General features: G+C 49.7%; 1 protein-coding gene across 1 annotated transcript; it reads left to right on the forward strand.

The window, feature by feature from the left end:
• Window positions 1-457: 457 nt before the first annotated feature.
• Window positions 458-5,668, forward strand: LOC307224156 (uncharacterized protein; the record flags this gene model as incomplete). The annotated part of the gene is made up of 2 exons (XM_079990654.1): window positions 458-4,450; window positions 4,499-5,668. The coding sequence occupies 2 exons, from the start codon at window positions 458-460 to the stop codon at window positions 5,519-5,521; spliced, it is 5,016 nt and encodes a 1,671-aa protein (XP_079846780.1). The 3' UTR covers window positions 5,522-5,668.
• Window positions 5,669-20,678: the final 15,010 nt, after the last annotated feature.

Genomic DNA, 20,678 nt, shown 5'->3' on the forward strand with positions numbered 1-20,678 from the left:
GCAAGATTCCCTCCGCAATAGCAAGCAGGCTGAAATTCAAGAGTTCCGTTATAGCAATATCCTCACTGCAGTGGAAGATCTTGGGGAAACTCCTCTGGAGGCTGAGGAAGAGAATTTTCAGAGCAGTCCCCCACTTGAACTGGAAGTATGCCCCCAACCTAATCAACAGGATATTGAGCAGGACTCCCAGCATGACAACCAAAAGCCCCAAGAGACAGAATGCAAGGTGGATCGTGAAACTGAGACCGAGGGGCCCACTTCTTTGGATAGTAAGACAACACCACTGAAGCAAAAGGCCTCATTTGCTCAGCAAACATATAGTATCATTTCAATTGAGGAATCTACCTGGCTAAACAGAAGATCTGGCAAATTAATAAGAAACCTCAGTCAGCAGACTGATTGCAGTTGGCTCCAGGCTAATAGAGAGAAAGAAAAGAAGCTTGGTGATCAAGAAATGATGACAAGTTGTGAAACTGGGGTTCAAAAATCAACCTGCCCCAAGTCTGAAAAAGAAGTACAAGCACCTGCCTGGAAGGATATTGAGAAGCCTATGGAGGATGACCCCTGGCTGGTCAGAAAACAGTCTGCTATGCCTCAGAAAGACAGTGAAGTGTTAATGGGACTCAAATCTCGAAGAGGCAGTGAAATGCCAGAGTACTTGAGGAGCACTGGACAGCCCAGCATGCCTGAGAATTGGAGGGACGCTGCTGCTCTAGAAATCCCAAAGGACAGTGAACAGCCCGAGTTCACTGGACCTGAGAAGACAGGTGATCTGTCCACTGTGCCTGAGTTGCTGCAAAGCAGTAAACAGCTCTTCATGCTTGACTCACAGAGGGGTAGCCAACAGTCCCTTGTGCTGGAATCCAAGCTGGATAGTGACCAGCCTGCTGTGCCCAAGTCCTGGATGGGCAGTGAAGAGCCTGTTATGCCTGAGCCTGAGAAACACAGCCAACCACCTACTGCAGCAGTGTCCCGGAGAGGAAGTGAGCAGCCCTTTGTGCCTGAGTCCCGGAAGCAAAGTGAACTCCGCACCCTGCCTGAGCCTCAGAAAGACAGCCAACCACCTACTGCAGCAGTGTCCCGGAGAGGAAGTGAGCAGCCCTTTGTGCCTGAGTCCCGGAAGCAAAGTGAACTCCGCACCCTGCCTGAGCCTCAGAAAGACAGCCAGCCACCTACTGCAGCAGTGTCCCGGAGAGGAAGTGAGCAGTCCATTGTGCCTGAATCCCGGAAGCAAAGTGAACTCCGCACCCTGCCTGAGCCCCAGAAAGACAGCCAACCACCTACTGCAGCAGTGTCCCGGAGGGGAAGTGATCAGCCTGGTGTGCCTGAGTCCCGGAAGCAAAGTGAACTCCGCACCCTGCCTGAGTCTCAGAAAGACAGCCAACCACCTACTGCAGCAGTGTCCCGGAGGGGAAGTGATCAGCCTGGTGTGCCTGAATCCCGGAAACCCAGTGAACCCTGGACCCTGCCTGAGCCCCAGAAAGACAGCCAGCCACCTACTGCAGCAGTGTCCCGGAGGGGAAGTGAGCAGCCTGGTGTGCCTGAGTCCCGGAAACCCAGTGAACTCCGCACCCTGCCAGAATCTCAGAAAGACAGCCAACCACCTACTGCAGCAGTGTCCCGGAGGGGAAGTGATCAGCCTGAATCCCGGAAACCCAGTGAACTCCGCACCCTGCCTGAGCCCCAGAAAGACAGCCAACTACCTACTGCAGCAGTGTCCTGGAGGGGAAGTGAGCAGCCCGTTGTTCCTGAATCCCGGAAGCAAAGTGAACTCCGCACCCTGCCTGAGTCTCAGAAAGACAGCCAACCACCTACTGCAGCAGTGTCCCGGAGAGGAAGTGAGCAGCCCTTTGTGCCTGAGTCCCGGAAGCAAAGTGAACTCCGCACCCTGCCTGAGTCTCAGAAAGACAGCCAACCACCTAGTGCAGCAGTGTCCTGGAGGGGAAGTGAGCAGCCCGTTGTTCCTGAATCCCGGAAGCAAAGTGAACTCCGCACCCTGCCTGAGTCTCAGAAAGACAGCCAACCACCTACTGCAGCAGTGTCCCGGAGAGGAAGTGAGCAGCCCTTTGTGCCTGAGTCCCGGAAGCAAAGTGAACTCTGCACCCTGCCTGAGTCTCAGAAAGACAGCCAACCACCTAGTGCAGCAGTGTCCCGGAGAGGAAGTGAGCAGCCCTTTGTGCCTGAGTCCCGGAAGCAAAGTGAACTCCGCACCCTGCCTGAGTCTCAGAAAGACAGCCAGCCACCTACTGCAGCAGTGTCCCGGAGAGGAAGTGAGCAGCCCTTTGTGCCTGAGTCCCGGAAGCAAAGTGAACTCCGCACCCTGCCTGAGCCCCAGAAAGACAGCCAGCCACCTACTGCAGCAGTGTCCCGGAGGGGAAGTGAGCAGTTCGTTGTGCCTGAATCCCGGAAGCAAAGTGAACTCCGGACCCTGCCTGAGCCCCAGAAAGACAGCCAACCACCTACTGCAGCAGTGTCCCGGAGGGGAAGTGAGCAGCTGGGTGTGCCTGAGTCCCGGAAACCCAGTGAACTCCGCACCCTGCCAGAATCTCAGAAAGACAGCCAACCACCTACTGCAGCAGTGTCCCGGAGGGAAAGTGAGCAGCCTGTTGTGCCTGAGTCCCGGAAGCAAAGTGAACTCCGCACCCTGCCTGAGTCTCAGAAAGACAGCCAGCCACCTACTGCAGCAGTGTCCCGGAGGGGAAGTGAGCAGTCCGTTGTGCCTGAATCCCGGAAGCATAGTGAACTCCGCACCCTGCCAGAATCTCAGAAAGACAGCCAACCACCTACTGCAGCAGTGTCCCGGAGGGGAAGTGAGCAGCCTGTTGTGCCAGAATCCCAAAGTGACAAATCACTTGGGACCAGAGCCAAGTTGGGTGCTGAAAAAGAGTCTGAAGTGCCAAGTGCTGCTGCAAGTGAGACAAGTCAAACAAAACGGAAAACTTCTTTTTCTGCAAAGGCTCAACAAACATATAGTATTATTTCCCTTGAGATAAATACTTGGATTAACAGGAAAACTGGCACATTAATGTCTTGTAGCAGTCAACAAACTGAGGGAAGCTGGCTTCAGGATTATATAGCAAAAAAACTAAGGCGTGCATCTAAAGGAAGTATGGATAGGAGTGCTGCACCTGAACCAAGTAAGCCTGGATCTGAGAGTGATGTAAAAGATGAAGTAGAGCAGGAGCTCACCTGTAAGAAAGAATTTCCAACTGAGAATAAGGGGGCAACAGCAGAGCTAATTGCAGCCCAAACCCTAATGTCTCCTGAAGAAGCAGAAGGAGAACTGTTGCAGCTTGAAAACAAACTTGCAGTGAGGAGCCAACAGAATGAGATGCCACCATCCCAGGGAGAGTGCATACAGGAGGATATGCCACAGTTCCAATGGGACAGCCAAAAGAGGGGGGTTCCAGAGCCAGATATGGTAGAGTCCCGGCGGGGCAGCCAGCAGGCGGTGGTGCAAGAATCCCGGCGGGGCAGCCAGCAGGCGGTGGTGCAAGAATCCCGGCGAGGCAGCCAGCAGGCGGCGGTGCAAGAATCCAGACGGGGCAGCCAGCAGGCGGAGGTGAAGACAGAGGTGCAAGAATCCCGGCGGGGCAGCCAGCAGGCGGTGGTGCAAGAATCCCGGCGGGGCAGCCAGCAGGCGGTGGTGCAAGAATCCCGGCGGGGCAGCCAGCAGGCAGCGGTGCAAGAATCCAGACGGGGCAGCCAGCAGGCGGAGGTGCAGACGGAGGTGCAAGAATCCCGGCGGGGCAGCCAGCAGGCGGAGATGCAGGAGTCCCGGCGGAGCAGCCAGCAGGCAGAGGTGCAGACGGAGGTGCAAGAATCCCGGCGGGGCAGCCAGCAGGCGGCGGTGCAGGAGTCCCGACGGGGCAGCCAGCAACCAGAGGTGCAGGAATCCCGGCGGGGCAGCCAGCAGGCGGAGGTGAAAGAATCCCGACGAGGCAGTCAACAGGAGGTCGTGCAGGAGTCCCGACGGGGCAGCCAGCAGGCAGAGATGCAGGAGTCCCGACGGGGCAGCCAGAAGGCAGAGGTGCAGACGGAGAAGCAGGAGTCCTGGTGGGGCAGCCAGCAGGCAGTGGTGCAAGAGTCCCGGTGGGGCAGCCAGCAGGCGGCAGTGCAGGAATCCAGACGGGGCAGCCAGCAGGCAGAGGTGCAGACGGAGGTGCAGGAGTCCCGGCGGGGCAGCCAGCAGGCAGTGGTGCAAGAGTCCCGGCGGGGAAGCCATCAGGCAGCGGTGCAAGAATCCAGACGGGGCAGCCAGCAGGCAGAGGTGCAGACAGAGGTGCAGGAGTCCCGGCGGCGCAGCCAGCAGGCAGTGGTGCAAGAATCCCGACGGGGCAGCCAGCAGGCAGAGGTGCAGACAGAGGTGCAGGAGTCCCGGCGGGGAAGCCAGCAGGCAGCGGTGCAAGAATCCCGACGGGGCAGCCAGCAGGCAGAGGTGCAGGCAGAGGTGCAGGAGTCCCGGCGGGGTAGCCAGCAGGCAGCGGTGCAGACAGAGGTGCAGGAGTCCCGGCGGGGCAGCCAGCAGGCAGTGGTTCAGGAGTCCCGACGGGGCAGCCAGCAGGCGGTGGTTCAGGCGTCCCGACGGGGCAGCCAGAAGGTGGAGGTTCAGGAGTCCCGGCGGGGCAGCCAGCAGATGGAGGTGCAAGGTTCCCAACGTGGCAGCCAGCCGGCAGTGGTGCCACAGTCTAGACAGGGAAGCCTGCAGGGCAAAGAGCTGAAAATGGAGCAGGAATACAAAACCCAGCAGGTTTTGGGTGATGAATTTCATTTTAGTAACACCATATGGAATACATTAGGAAATCCAACCCAGCAGCCTGATGAGTCTGCAAGCAAAGGAACACTTGGGAGCTTATCGTCATACACAGAAGGTGAAGATGCAGCTCAGCAGACATATAGCATAATTTCTCTAGAAGATGGAATCTGGCTGAACAGAAAAACTGGTAAGTTCCTGTTCAGTCATGGTCAGCAGACAAACAAAAGTTCACTTCGTGGTGCTAATGGAGGAGCTGTGGAAGATGGCAGCGATACAGTTGGAAGTACAAAACCAATGAAATCTGATGTAATGCAATCTGTAGGAAAATCTGGCGAAAACTCCTGCTGTAGCAGTGTCCAATCTGAAAGTTGTTCATCAAGCATCAGCATTGTACAACCTTGGGAAGAAATGCAGGATCCTTATGAGAAAGTGATAAGCAACCACCAGAGCGCAACTACGCTGCTGAGCGTAGATACATATGTTGATCTGGAGCATGAATCAAAGGTGACTTACAGTGTTGTTTCTGTGCCAGAAGGAAGCTGGATCAATATTAGAACTGGCAGGCTGGTGGTATCTCATACTCAGCAGACAGACGAGTCTTCCTTTCAAAAGCCTGGAACAGATGGTCAAGCAGCCCAGAGGCGAGATAGCTATTCACCTGAGCTGAGCCAATATGACCTGAGTGATAGGCAGATCAGTGAAGGTTCACAGCCAACCTACCTCAGTGATGAACCATATGAGGAACCTGCAATGCCTGGTGGATAGGAGGAGGGCCTTAAGAGATTGGAGACGTCTGAGAGTTAGTTGACCCTGCTGTGGGAGAGGACTATGGCATTTTGGAGAGCTATGGCTACAAGACCAAAAGTAAAGCTCCCAGGAAAACAGATGGCAGAATAAAAATGGGGAAACCTGTTTATTTTGTGCTTCATCTGCTTGAATATTTAATGATTTAATAGCACCCGTGGGGCTGATCCAACCACCACCTATCTATCCAGTTCAGGGGGTGGCCCTGGCTGTCAGCTTCCTCCTCCTCCTCCTCCGACTCAGTGTTGCCCTTACAGAACTCGGCAGGGAAGAGAATGGGGACAAAACTAGAATTAGTTGGCTCTGGCTGCACCTGCTGTTGGTCTCCCTGCCTTCTGCCCCACCAGTGCCAGTGGGCACCAGCCACCACCGAATAGTGATATATCAGTTCCTCATTTGCTTGCCTCTATGCCATAAAGATAAGGCCGAGACTCCAGTCCTGTTTAAAGATAATAGATTCATCACTTGGTAGCTGTGGCTTCAGGTGATCAAACCCCGCCAACAGAATGATTCTACTATCTCACATCACCTCCAACACAATCAGAGCTACCGGCTGACTAAAGTATTTTGACCGATCTGTCTTTAAGCAAATTAATGCATTCATGAATGAATTACATGTAAATAAATTTGCCTGTTAGAAAAGGTCAATATAGGTGACTTATTGAGATATTGAAGGAAGTGTGAGATACCTGAGAGTTTGGCAAATGAAAGATATCGTTGTTATAAGGAAGGTCATCTGTAATCGTCCCGCCCCAATTCCCAGTTATTGTGACACCCCAGCATGAAGCAGCCTGGAGGTGTGTGTGTTGTTAACAAGTATGCTCTTAATTCTAAGATCTACCAATTAATCCCCCCCCCCTGATTAAATCTGGGTCTCGTTGCTTAATCAGCTAAAGCACCCTTCTGCAACCTAGTGCCCTCCAGATGTTTTGGACTGCAACTCCTATCAGCCCCAGCCAGTTGCATTCCAGAACATCTGGATGACACCAGATTGAGGAGAGGTGAATGAAAGGTCCTGAAGCATGCAGTCCTGTGCATAATCCACTGGAAGCTTTTCCCACATTCAGCTGGGAGTCATCAAGTGTAGCACATAGGCTGCCTCATTGTGACCTTCCTGGGTTATTAATAGTGTGATTTTATGTGTGTCTATTCAGAAGTAAGTTCCACTTGGAGGTCGCTATCCCCCCCACTCCAACCACTGCACCCCAGTGGCCTCATCCAACTCTTTATTGCTCTCTGTGAAGCAAAAAAATTCCATTGCATAAGTGCAGAGGTGTCAGGATCCTTGTCTTAAAGTAGGTCGTCCTGAACCTAAAAACTGATATGGGAGGTTGGGTGTAATCTGCATATCTTTATATGAAACTGTCTTATACTGAGTCAGGTCTGTTAGCCCAGGACTAACTGGGAGCAGCTCCCCAGGCTCTCAGACCCTGTTTTTCCTAAGTACCTGCACCCAGAGCCTTTTAGGGGTCCCCCCCATGCCTGTGAGAAGTGCTATGGTCCCTCGTTTATTCCCCATAAACTCTTCTGGCTAAAAAATTGTAGGACCCTCTCCCACTTCCACCGTTTAACTACAGTTTGGTTCCTAAAACGCTCTTTGCCCTGGCATTAAAGCAAACACCATGGATGAGAAATTGGCACATATTTAAAAATGATTGTATCAATTTCTAGATAAGCCTAATTTATTTTATGATGTGTAGCAAATTATTTTTATAGGTTCCAATTCCAAATAAATATGTGTAGACCTGACCTGACCATTTGGTACATCTCTTTCTCATACATAGAGCACATGCCCCTAGGAACGAAGGCGTTCCCAACTCCTAAGTCCTGATGGATTCATTATAGTCTTCCTTCCAATTATATATGGTTAGGATTATGCTGTTAGTTCCACTAGAGTCAGTGGATCTTACTCCCAAGTAAGCGGGCAGCTTTTCAGTTTCAAACATTCATAGAGATCCCACGTTCAAAAATACAGGTGGGATTTCCTGCTTGTACATGTTTCCATTTGTGTCTGTGGGGAGTGAAAGAAAAAAGTGCAGCATGGGCCTAGAGACTCATTCCCAGTCTCACCTGAAGATGGGGTCAGGAAAAACTGTTGCTTAAGCATCCCAATAAAATATTTAATGAAAAGGCAACAACCCAAAAACTGTGATGCAGCTGCAAAAAAAAAAAAAAAGCTGATGCTAGTCTAGGCTGCATCAATAGAAATATAGGGAATGAAGAGTACCACTCTATTCTTCCTTGGCCAGACCATGCCTGGAGTCCACTTCTGAGCACCACAATTTAAGGATGATATTGACAAGCTGAAACATGGGCATAGGAGGGCAATCAAGATGATCAGGGGTCTGGAAGCCAAGCCTTATGAAGAATGGTTGAAGCAGTTGAGGATGTTTAGCCTGAAGAAGACTGAGAGGAGGTGAGACAGCTATGTTCAAATATCTGAATGGATGTCATGGAAGACTGAGCAAGTCTGTTTTCTCTTGCTCCAGAGGGTAGAACCTGAACCAGTAGCTTCAAGTTACATGAAAGAGGATTCCCACTAATCAGGAAGAAATTTCTGACGGCAAGAGCTGTTTGACAGTGGAACGTTGTCCCTCAGGTGGTGGTGGACTCGGCTTCCTTGGAGGCTCTTAAGCAGAGGGACAGATGGCCATCCAACCTCTACTTAAATACCTCCAAGGAAGGAGTGTCCACAACCTCCCAAGGGAGACTGTTCCACTGTCAAACAGCACTTCCTGTCAGAAAGTTTTTTGTCTAGTTGGAATCTCCTTTCTTGTAACTTGAAGTCATTGGCTTAAGTCCTACCCTTTAGAGCAGGAGAAAACAAGTTTGCTCCCTCTTCCATGTGACAGCCCTTAAGATATTCCAAGATGGATATCGTATCTCCTCATGGATGCTTTAGTTGAGATTACTGCATTGCAAGGGGTTGGACTAAAATGACCTTCAGGTTACCTTCCAACACTACAGTACATTGATTTTAACATAATCACTGTTGGTGAGATAATCACAAAATAAATTCCCAATTACACCCCCACCCCACGACTTCCCCCAACTATCCTTTCTGGTTTATAACGAATTCACTTCTCCTGCTTATTATCTTATTCCCTAATATAGTAAAGTTAGATATCATTATCATGTTCTGTTTGTTGATTTTAAGTGTTTAATCAAACCTGCAAGTGAGTCCATTTCCTTACATTGCTTCTGTAGGTACATCATAAAAGGTTCCCAGTCTTTAAAAAAGTCTCTATTGTCCTCATCTTTAAGTCTTTCAGTAAACTTCGCCATTTCAGCATATTCCATCAATTTTTCTTGCCATTGTTCTTTTGTTGGCATTTCATTGCTTTTCCACCTTTGAGCTAGTAAAATTCTAGCTGCTGTTGTAGCATACATAAATACTTTCTTCTTGTCTTTTGGCAAATCTTGACCTAAAATGCCTTATAAGAAAGCTTCTGGTCTTTCAACAAAGGTTCTCTTAAACATTCTTTTAATTTCATTATAAATCATATCCCAATAGTTTTTAATTATTTTACAGTTCCACCACATGTGATAGAACGTTCCTTCCTTTTCTTTAAATTTCCAACATTTATTGGAGCTTGTTCTATACATTTTGGCCATTTTTGCCAGTGTAATATACTCATTGCCATGATCCTATACTTTATTGAAGGGAAACTCCCCACCGGAGTAGAAATCATATATCGAACAGATGGAAAGCTCTTCAATCTGAGCAGGCTGAAAGCAAAGAGTAAGGTTACCGTAACTTCTGTCATAGAGCTTCAGTATGCTGATGACAACGTAGTGTGCGCACACTCAGAGGATGATCTCCAAACCATCCTAAATATCTTTGCTGAAGCTTACGAAAAGCTTGGTCTATCACTCAACATCCAAAAAACCAAAGTACAAAATAACCCTTCTACAGCGCCACAAATCCAACTCAATGGTGTAACGTTGGAAAATGTCGATCACTTCTCCTACCTAGGCAGTTATCTTTCCACAAGGGCCAACATGGATGCCGAAATCCAGCATCGCCTGAGTTCTGCGAGTGCAGCTTTCTCCCAACTGAAGTGCAGAGTGTTTGAGAACCGGGACATTTGCAGGGAAACCAAAATGCTTGATTACAAAGCTATTGTACTACCAACCTTACTGTATGCTTGTGAAACATGGACCACTTATAAACACCATCTCCAATTGCTTGAAAGATTCCCTCAATGGTGTCTCCGAAAAATTTTACACAACACTTGGGAAGACAGGTGAACTAATACCAGTGTACTGGAAGAAGCAAAGATCACCATTGTTGAAGCAATGATTCTCCAACATCAACTTTGTTGGACTGGTGATGTTGCGCAGATGCCTGATGATCGTCTTCCAAAGCAACTACTCTATTCCGAACTTAAAAATGGAAAGTGTAATGCTAGTAGTCAACAAAAGAGGTTTAAAGACTGTCTCAACGCAAATCTTTAAAAATGTAGTATAAACACTGACAACTGGGAAACACTGGCCTGCAAGCGCTCCAGTTGGAGAACAGCCTTTACCAAAGGTGTCATGGACTTTGAAGACACTCGAATTCAGGACGCAAGGGAGAAACATGCTAAGAGGAAGGCATGCTTGGCAAACCCTCACCATGATCAACTCCTGCTGGACACCAATGTTCCCACTGTAGAAGGATGTGTGGATCCAGAATTGGCCTCCACAGTCACTTACGGACTCATTGTTAAAATTGTGTTTATGGAAGACAATCTTACTTGGCTACGAATGATCGCCGAAGAAGACCATTAGTATATCATTTTCATACATATCTGTCAGAGCTGCCTCTAGGTCCCAGCTCACAGAGGACCAACGCTAGGCGGTCGTAATGTACAAAAGTCTTTATTGAAGTTCAATTTACATTTCAAAGCCGCAGCGCGCAGCCCTACGTCTTAAACCCTAGATCGGCGAAGTCCCGTCTGAATCTCCTCCCCTCTGACACCAGTTTAAGATCCTAGCCATGCTCCACCTTTTCCGCTGCTCTCTTCTCCTCTGGGTCCTCCTGCCCGCTGGGGCATTCCCCTTTCTGGATTCCTCTGACGCTGAGTCGCTTAGCTCCTCCCCCTGCCTCCGGCGGGCTTTAGGACCCGGTTCCCAATCCTCATTCTCTGCTGTCCCACGCTCCTGTACATTTGAACTTGCCTCTCGCGCCAACCCAGTGACCTTCCTCCTGACCGTTACACTACTTCTGTCACTGCTTCCCTCTTCCGGGATACTGGCCGGATCTGACCTCCCCTCCGTTGTCTGACTCTCCGATGGAGGCGTGGTCAGCCCTGACTCCTCTCCTCTCCCTGCTGGGGGAGACGCTACTCCCGATACCTGTGACTCTTCCCCCCCACTGTGCTCTGGTGGGGAAGCTGGTCCTGATTTCCAACTGCTGCTCTGTGAGTCCCCGCTGGCCCCTTGCTTCTGGGGTGTCCCCCTTGGGACCCCCCTTGCCCTGGTCACCGGCGCCCCCTTCTGTGAATCTTCCGATTCGCTGGAGAGGCTCATGGAATCCCTCGGTCCACTGTCCTCTTCTCCTACGCTCCCCTCGGATTCTTCCCCTTCGCTCTCCATCTCTTCTCTTCCCTGTGCCTCTGCTCCTGAGCCCCTGACATCCATCCCCCCTCGAAGCCCCCCCTTCCCCCCTCCCCCTCTTCTGGCATGGGTTCTGGGTGCTCCAGTGTTGTGGGGGTGAGTGCAGGATACAGTTCTTCCCCCGTGGTGTGCCTCCAGCCGGTTAGATCCGGCCAGTCCTCAACGGGCTCGTCGACGTCGATCTCCTCAGCTTCCATCTCTCTGCCGGTGTGTTCCAACCCCGGATCCTCCCCCAACACGTCCATGACCCCCTCTCCCCCTGTCGCCTGGGGTGACGCTGCGTGCGCGGGCCCGCTCGGCAGTTCTCTGCGCCACCCCACCTCAGGTTGATCTTCCCACCAATAAGAGCCGCCTGTGCCAAACCCTGAGAGGGATCCCTCTGGGGAGCTAGTCTCCGGCGCCGTGTCCTCAGCTGAAGAGAAACCCCGGAACGTGCTGGCTGAAAGTGTGGGTGTGAAAAGATATTCGTCGAAATAATCCGCCGGCATGGGCCTGTGTGGGAAAAGTGCGTGGAACTCGTCTTTGAGGTAGTGCTCCTCCACCGCATAGTACGGTACCCAGCTGTTGGCGCTGGCCGGGGTACCTTCCCTGGCGAGGAGATATTCAACCCCCTCTTCCCCCCATCTTGAGTCCAAAATCTCCGTGACCTTGTTGAGCGGCTCCGCCCTCGGCGACCCCCCTTTCGTGGGTGCGTCTCTGAGTGGGCTAGGAGCTGTCCCTGGCGCCTGAAACCTGTGAGGTGCCTTGTAGGGCGTGAGCACCGATCTATGAAAGACTGGGTGCATCCTGGATCCCTCCGGTAGTGTCAACCGGAAGGCCACTGGGTTGATCTGTGCCTCGACTTGGTAAGGGCCTAGCTGCTTGTGTCCGAGTTTCTTCTTAGCTAACGATCTGGCCGGCACTGCCTGGGCTGCTAACCAGACCCAGTCCCCTACCCGTATGTCCTTCCCAACTCTCCTGTGTCTGTCTGCCTGCATCTTGTAAGCGTGTTTTGCTAGCTCTAACTGCCTTCGGAGCTGTTCGTGGACCTCCTGTAACTCCGCTGCCAATGCCTCTGCTCCCTGCGGCTCCCCCTCCCCCTCTTTCTCTAAGCCCGGGAAGGTCCTGGGATGTCGCCCATTGTTGGCAAAAAACGGTGTCACCCCCGTGGACACGTGTTTCGTGTTGTTGTAGGCAAACTCGGCCAGCGGTAGGTAGTCCACCCAGGTCGAGGGCTGCTGGTTCGCGTAGCATCTCAGGTACTGCTGCATGATGGCGTTGACCCTCTCCGCTTGTCCGTTGGTCTGCGGGTGTCTTGCCGACGCTAGGTTGACCTTGACGTTCAGGATGCCCATCAGCTTCTGCCAGAAACTCGAGATGAACTGGCGCCCCCGGTCGGACAGGATAGACCGTGGTAGGCCGTGCATCTTGAACACGTGGTCTATGAACAGCTTGGCTGTCTGTTCCGCTGTGGCCACCTTCGTGCAAGGAATGAAGTGCGCCATCTTGGTGAACATGTCGACTACCACGAGTACTGCTGTTTTGCCCCTCGAGCTGGGCAGATCAGTGACAAAGTCCAAGGCCACCCTCTCCCACGGTTCGAACGGGGTCTGTAGCGGTTCCAACAGTCCCGCCGGCGGTCTGTGTACTGGCTTGGCCCTTTGGCATGTGTCGCACCTAGTGACGTAATCCGCGACTTCTCCCCGCATCTTGGGCCACCAAAAGTCTCTGGCTACTAATTCCACCGTCTTGTCCTTGCCGAAATGTCCGGCGCTGGGTGCGTCGTGTAACTGTTGCAGTACTCTCGCGCGGAGGTCGTCTCCCGGCACGTAGATGGCCCCTTTGCGGAGGAGCAGTCCGTCGCGTATCTGGAACTCGTCATCCTTCGCTGTGCCGCTGCGCACTTCCTCCATCTTGGATCGTGCGAAGGAATCCGTTCACAGCCCGCTACGTATTGCTTCCAGGTCCACGGTGGCCGAAGCGCATGCCCATGCCTTAGGTGCGAAAATGTGTTTGGCCGCCACCGGTGCTGCTTCCTCCAGATACTGTGGCTTCCTGGATAGCGCATCAGCCATGATGTTGTTGTCTCCGGGGATATATTCTATCCTGAAGTCGAAATCCGCAAAGAACTCCGCCCAGCGGATGTGTCTCTGGTTCAGGAACCGCGCCGTGCGCCAGTACTCCAGGTTCTTATGGTCCGTGCAAACTTGCACTGTGTGTTTGGCTCCGATGAGGAAGTGCCGCCACGCCTTGAAGGCTGCATGAATGGCCAGCAACTCTCTGTCCCAGATGGTGTAGTTCTGCTCCGACTTGCTGAGTTTCCTGGAGTAGAAAGCGCACGGCCTCCAGTCCCCTTGCGGATCTTGCTGCAACAGGACTGCCCCCACGGCTCTGTCGGAGGCATCCGTCTCAACCCTCATGGGTTTGCTGGGGTTCACATGTAGCAGTTGTTCTTCGGACGCGAAGAGACGCTTGAGTTTCTGAAAGGACTGCTCCGCCTGCTCCGTCCAGATGAACTTCTTCTTCTTGGAGCTGAGGGTGTCCGTGATGGCCGCCGTCTGCATAGCGAAACCCTTGATAAACTTGCGATAAAAGTTGGCAAAGCCGACAAACTTCTGGACCTCCTTCTGATTGCGCGGGCTTTTCCAGTCCAGTACCGAGCGTACCTTGGCGCTGTCCATGGCGGGTCCCTTGTCGGACAGCTTGTAGCCCAGGAAATCCACCTCCGTCATGTCGAACTGGCACTTCTCCAGTTTGGCGTAAAGTCTGTGCTCCCGTAGTCTCTGCAGGACTTCCTTGACATCTCTCTCGTGAGCCTCTTGCGATTCCGAGAAGATCAGAATGTCGTCCAGGAAGCATACGCACTTCTTGTAGAGGAGCCCCGCTAACACGTGGTGCATGAAGGCTTGGAAGCAGTGGGAGCCATTTTGTAAACCGAACGGCATAACCCTATATTCATAGGTGCCCAAGGGCGTAAACATGGCCGTCTTCTACTCGTCGCCCTCCCGCATGCGTATAAGATTGTACGCCCCTCGTAGATCCAACTTGGTGAAGATGCGTCCCTTCCTCACCGTCGCGAGCAAGTCGTCGATCTTGGGCATCGGGAAAGCCGTGGGCTTGGTTTTCGAATTTAAAATTCTAAAATCAACTACCAGCCTCTTTTGGGGCATGTCTTTTTTCTTCACGAAGAACACAGGACTGCCCCCCACTGCTTTGGATTCCCGGATGAATCCCCGCTTCAAGTTGTGATCTATGAACTCCCTGAGCTCTTGCAGTTCGTCTTCAGACATGGAATACAGTTTTCCAGTCGGCAGCGTCGCCCCCGGCAGGAGGTCAATCTTGTAGTCGTATGGTCTGTGGGGGGGCAGTTTGTCCGCCTCCTTCTCGCAGAAGACCTCCAAAAACCCTCTGTACTTGTCGGGTACTGCTTGCAGCACGCCCAAGTGTAACTGCGGTCCATCTTCTTGCCCCTCATCTTCCTGGGTAGGCAGTATGCAGTTTGCTGCGCAGTAGGAGGAGCCGAAGGTCAATTGGCGCTGGTACCATGCTAATGCCGGACTGTGCCTGTCCAACCAACTCATGCCCAACACTATGGGGGTGTCCGACAGTTGGGTGACGTTGAAGCTGATGACTTCGCGGTGATTTCCAATTTGCATCACCATTGGCGGCGTTTGCTGTACCACTTGTCCTCCCAGTAGCTCTCTGCCATCGACCGTGACAACGTGCAGGGGCATCGTGGCCGGCAGGAGTGCTACGCTATGTTGCTTGACAAAGTCCACTCCTACAAAGTCCGCATTACTACCAGAATCAATGGTGATAGGAACTTCCATGGTAAGTCCATTGGGTAGCTGGAGTGATGCAGTGAGTTGCACCACCGGTTTGGGCGGGAGGGGGTCTGTGGGCTGTAAGATCTCTGGGGACTTCTTCACTGACTCGTCTGACTGGGCCCCAGTGCCTGTGCCTCCAGCCAGACTCCGTCGTTTCCCTGCAGTGGTTCCTCCTGGTGAACTGTTCCCTTTACTGTTGCTGAGGCTGCAGTGTGCTTGTGGAGCCTTTGGGGACACTCTTTCGCCATGTGCTGAGCACTGTCACAGACGTAACACTTCCTGTTCCCTCTAGGAGCCTTCGTTTTGACTGCTCCCGGTGTGAGGGCTCTGGCTGCTGACTGAGCCCTGGCACCACCTATCTCCATCGGCTCCTCTCCCCCTCCCAGTGGAGGCGTGGACTGAGCGCGCGCTGTTTCTTTGGGAAAGAAAGGAGGTGATCTAGCTGGCGTGCGTCCCCAACGCCCTTCGTCCTTGCTCCAAGGACGTTCTTCCAGCCTCACTCCAATCGCCAGCGCTTTCTGGACCACTTCTTTAGTGCTCTGGGGTCTCTCCCCCCTTGCAATTTCGTCTTTCACAGCCCCGTTTAGCCCCTCCCAGAACAGGTCCCGGACGGCAGCTGAGTCTTTTTCCCATCCCAGCGCGTTGACCAATGCAAAAAAGCGGGAGTGATATTGTCTTACAGTGGCTTTGCCTTGTCTCAGTCCATGTATCTCTCTTCTGGCGACATCTACATCTACTGCTGATAAAAAACAAGCGTCCATCGCCTTAATAAAGGCATCCGCATTTCTGAGGGCTGGGTCATTATCTCGCCACAGATTGCGCAGCCACGCTTTTGCTTCTCCATGGAGATGAGTTAGTATGAAGCCCACTTTTTCCTCCTCATCTCTAAAGTCCTTCTGCAGTAACTTGAGCGCATAAACTATGTCTGCTCTGAAGTTAGGATACTGCTGCAGGCTCCCATTGAAATGAGACACGAGGCTGCCTCCCCTCTTTCCTAGACCAATCCCCTCTAGTCTGGCACCCGGTAGCCCCTGTTTGGTCAACATTTCCAACCTGGTTTGCAGATCCCGGCAGGCAGCGGCTGCTTCGTCTTCTCTCTTTCTGGATGCTAATATCTCCATGTTAAGCCTTGTCACTGCGTCTTGCAGGGCTGCCATTTGTTCTTCGGTAGTCATCCTGTCCTGCTTCCGTGAGCTCGCGAAGCACTAATCTTCGCCCCTCGCTGCGTCCACTCATGTTGCGAGGTATAGAGGAGACGGGACTTACTGTCAGAGCTGCCTCTAGGTCCCAGCTCACAGAGGACCAATGCTAGGCTGTCATAATGTACAAAAGTCTTTATTGAAGTTCAATTTCCATTTCAAAGCCGCAGCGCGCAGCCCTACGTCTTAAACCCTAGATCGGCGAAGTCCCGTCTGAATCTCCTCCCCTCTGACACCAGTTTAAGATCCTAGCCCTGCTCCACCTTTTCCGCTGCTCTCTTCTCCTCTGGGTCCTCCTGCCCGCTGGGGCATTCCCCTTTCTGGACTCCTCTGACGCTGAGTCGCTTAGCTCCTCCCCCTGCCTCCGGCGGGCTTTAGGACCCGGTTCCCAATCCTCATTCTCTGCTGTCCCACGCTCCTGTACATTTGAACTTGCCTCTCGCGCCAACCCAGTGACCTTCCTCCTGACCGTTACACTACTTCTGTCACTGCTTCCCTCTTCCGGGATACTGGCCGGATCTGACCTCCCCTCCGTTGTCTGACTCTCCGATGGAGGCGTGGTCAGCCCTGACTCCTCTCCTCTCCCTGCTGGGGGAGACGCTACTCCCGATACCTGTGACTCTTCCCCCCCACTATGCTCTGGTGGGGAAGCTGGTCCTGATTTCCAACTGCTGCTCTGGGAGTCCCCGCTGGCCCCTTGCTTCTGGGGTGTCCCCCTTGGGACCCCCCTTGCCCTGGCCACCGGCGCCCCCTTCTGTGAATCTTCCGATTCGCTGGAGAGGCTCATGGAATCCCTCGGTCCACTGTCCTCTTCTCCTACGCTCCCCTCGGATTCTTCCCCTTCGCTCTCCATCTCTTCTCTTCCCTGTGCCTCTGCTCCTGAGCCCCTGACAATATCATTTTAACAATATACAATATATACAGTACACTGATTTTCAGACTGATTTGGTGTTATATATAGCCGATGTTGCCCTTACACTAACAGATCCAGAATACTAGGTTCTCCTAGTGGTATTAAGCAATGGTAACACGTAACTCCTGCCTCTGCTCCCTTGAAAGGTACTGGCAACAAACATTTACGGGGGGAAATTTATTTGCAGCCTCTTTCCCCGTCCAGGGTATAACAGGTTTGCTTCTCTCCCTTTCAGCTTTCACTGGTGTCTAAATGTGGTTTAAGTACAACAAGCAAGTTTTCCTGCTTCACAAGGCAGAGGTTGAGCAGGAAGGTTGGAAGGGGTTCTGCAGACAGGAAAGGGGTGCCAACAAGTCAGGCTTTCATGTTCCTCACCTAAGTGGATGGCTAGGTCCAAAAAATATTGGGATGCAGATGACTGTAATACCAAGAACTGCAGCGATTCACAGTCTATTTGGAATAGAAACAAAATGTAATGTACAGTGGTACCTTGGGTTAAGTACTTAATTTGTTCCGGAGGTCTGTTCTTAACCTGAAACTGTTCTTAACCTGAAGCACCACTTTAGCTAATGGGGACTCCTGCTGCTGCTGCGCCGCCGGAGCACGATTTCTGTTCTTTTTTTTTAAAAAAATAATTTTTATTCAAACTTTAGAAATACACAAGTCTGTATAAATATGCACTGTACAAATCATATCACTAAACGTATAAACATACATATAAATAAATTATTATTCGTTTACATAATACACTTATCTCTTCCTCTGTTTATACAAAGAAAAGGAAAAAAGAGGAAAAAAAGGAAATAAATTGAAAAATAAAAATTCCTTGTCATCGAAAGAAAAAAGAAAAAACAAAAAAACAAAAAAAAACACCTTTGGACTTTATTTAGTCCTGGACTTCCCTCCACCCTATTGGTAAGTATCAAATAATCCTACATTCACGTATTTTCTCTTAGTCTTAAATATTAGATATTCTCTGTTAGAGTTAATCCAGCCCCACCAGTGTCTTCTACAGTTTATTTTCAATATATTTCCAATATTTACTCAAATTTTTATGAAATTTTTGCTCATCTTGGTCTCGTATTCTACCCGTTAATCTGGCAAGTTCGGCGTATTCCACCATTTTAACCTGCCAATCACTTATACTAGGTATGGTTTCCATTTTCCAGTTTTGTGCCAGCATAATTCTTGCGGCTGTGGTGGCATAGAGGAATATACTCTTGTCTTCTTTTTTAATCTCTTTACCCAACATTCCTAGCAGAAAGGCTTCAGGTTTTTTTGGAAAAGTATATTTGAGAATTTTTTAAAGTTCATTATATATTAGTTCCCAAAATCTTTTCACTTTATTACATAGCCACCACATATGGTAGAAATCGCCTTCTGCTTCCCCACATTTCCAGCATCTTTTATTCTTTAACCTGTAGATTTTAGCCAATTTCACCAGTGTATGATACCACCTATATATCATCTTCCACATATTTTCCCTCAATGCCATACACGCCGTAAACTTTATATTGTTATTCCATAATTCTAACCACCTTTCAAAATCGATGTTATAACCCACGTCTATCGCCCACTTTGTCATCGCCTCCTTCACCTCCTCATCTTTAGTGTACCACTCCAGTAGTATGTCGTATATCCTAGACAATGCTTTACTCTTTCCCTCTATTACCTCCACATTAAACCTAGATTTTTTGTCTTCAAATCCTAATTTCTTTTTGTCTTCAGTTAACAAACCATTCACCTGATGGTATTGTAACCAACTTGTGAAAAAAAATTTCATCTCCTCGTATGGTCTAAGTTTCAAGCCTTGTTCTGATTTGATTATAAGTTCTTCATAAGTGGCATTCTTCTCTTCCATATTGGTTTTCTTAATAGTCGACACCTCTATTGGTGAAATCCACCAGGGAGTCTTCCTTTCCAAAAGATTTTTATTCCTCTCCCATACCTGGAGTATTGGACCCCTAAAGATATGGTTTAGGAAGCCCCTGTGTGCCTTCACCTTTCCGTACCACACGTACGAGTGCCACCTGAACCTATTGTCGAAGCCCTCCAGTAATTCTCTATTTTCCAATCTTATCCAATCTTTTAACCACAATAGACATGCCGCTTCATAGTACAGACTCAAATCCGGTAGGGAAAAGCCCCCTCTTTCCTTTTTATCTACTAATATTTTCATTTTAATTCGCGGTCTTTTTCCCTGCCAGATGTATTTTGCCAGAGTTCTCTGCCATTCTTCACATTGCTTTAGACCTTTGAGTACCGGGATGGTTTGAAATAAAAACAACATTCTGGGTAGAACATTCATTTTTACAACTGCTATCCTTCCTAAGAAGGATAGTCTCATTCTGTCCCAAATTTCCAAATCTTTCTTAATATTTTTCCAGGTGGTCTCGTAATTATCTTTAAATAGGTTAATATTTTTAGCCGTAATCCATACCCCAAGGTATTTTACCTTTTTTACCGTCATTATTCCCACACTTTGCTCTAGATCTACCGTTTCTTCCTTAGTTAAATTTTTGACCAACATCTTAGTTTTGTTCTTATTAACCTTGAGTCCTGATACAGTGCCAAATTCTTCAAATTTTTGTAGAGCTTCTTTTACGCTATGCTTTGGATCTTGAAGAGTTAGTACAATATCATCGGCAAAAGCTTTGATTTTATATTCATTCAATCCTACCTTGATTCCTTTAACTTCTTTTGTTTCCCTCAATCTTTTATTAAATATTTCCAGTACTGTTATAAATAGTAGGGGAGATAAAGGGCAGCCTTGTCTAGTTCCTTTGTGTATATTAAAAAATTCTGATGTTGTATTGTTTATTACAAGTTTTGCCTTTTGTTCATAGTAGATAGCTTCTATACCTTTTCTAAATCTTTCTCCCATCCCCATCACTGTCAAACTTTTCTTAAGGAAGTCCCATGAAATATTATCAAATGCCTTTTCGGCGTCTATGAATACCAGGGCGGCCTGAACGTCTATTCTAGTATCTAGGTATTCAATGATGTCTATTACGTTTCTTACGTTATCCCTCAGTTGTCTCCCTGGGAGGAAACCCGTTTGATCTTTGTGAATTCTGTTGTTCAAGACCTTTTTTAATCTTTCTGCCATCACATCTGCAAACAGCTTATAATCATTATTTAATAACGAAATCGGTCTGTAGTTCTTCACCTCTAAAGCATCTACATCTTTTTTAGGAATTAATGTGATATATGCTTCCTTCCAGGAGTTGGGGATTTCCCCCTCTTTTAAAATATTATTCATCACTTCACTCAGGATTGGGGATATTTGTTCGCTTAATGTTTTGTAATATTTGGCCGGTAAACCGTCCGGCCCCGGTGCTTTCCCAATTTTCATCTTTTTTATGGCCTTTTTAATCTCTTCTTGTGTAATCATCTGGTCTAATAGCTCTTTTTCTTCCTTTGCAATTTGTTGTAAATGTTGTTCTTGGAAAAAGCTATCTATTTCATAGTCCGTTTCCTTTCCTCTTTTATATAAGTCCTTGTAATATTTCTGGAATATCTTTTTTATTTCTTTTGGTTGTTCTACGATTCTATTTCTGTTCTTATCCTGAAGCAAAGTTCTTAACCTGAAGCACTAT

The sequence above is a fragment of the Podarcis cretensis genome (assembly GCF_951804945.1).
Source record: "Podarcis cretensis genome assembly, chromosome: 1".
Taxonomy (NCBI): domain Eukaryota; kingdom Metazoa; phylum Chordata; class Lepidosauria; order Squamata; family Lacertidae; genus Podarcis; species Podarcis cretensis.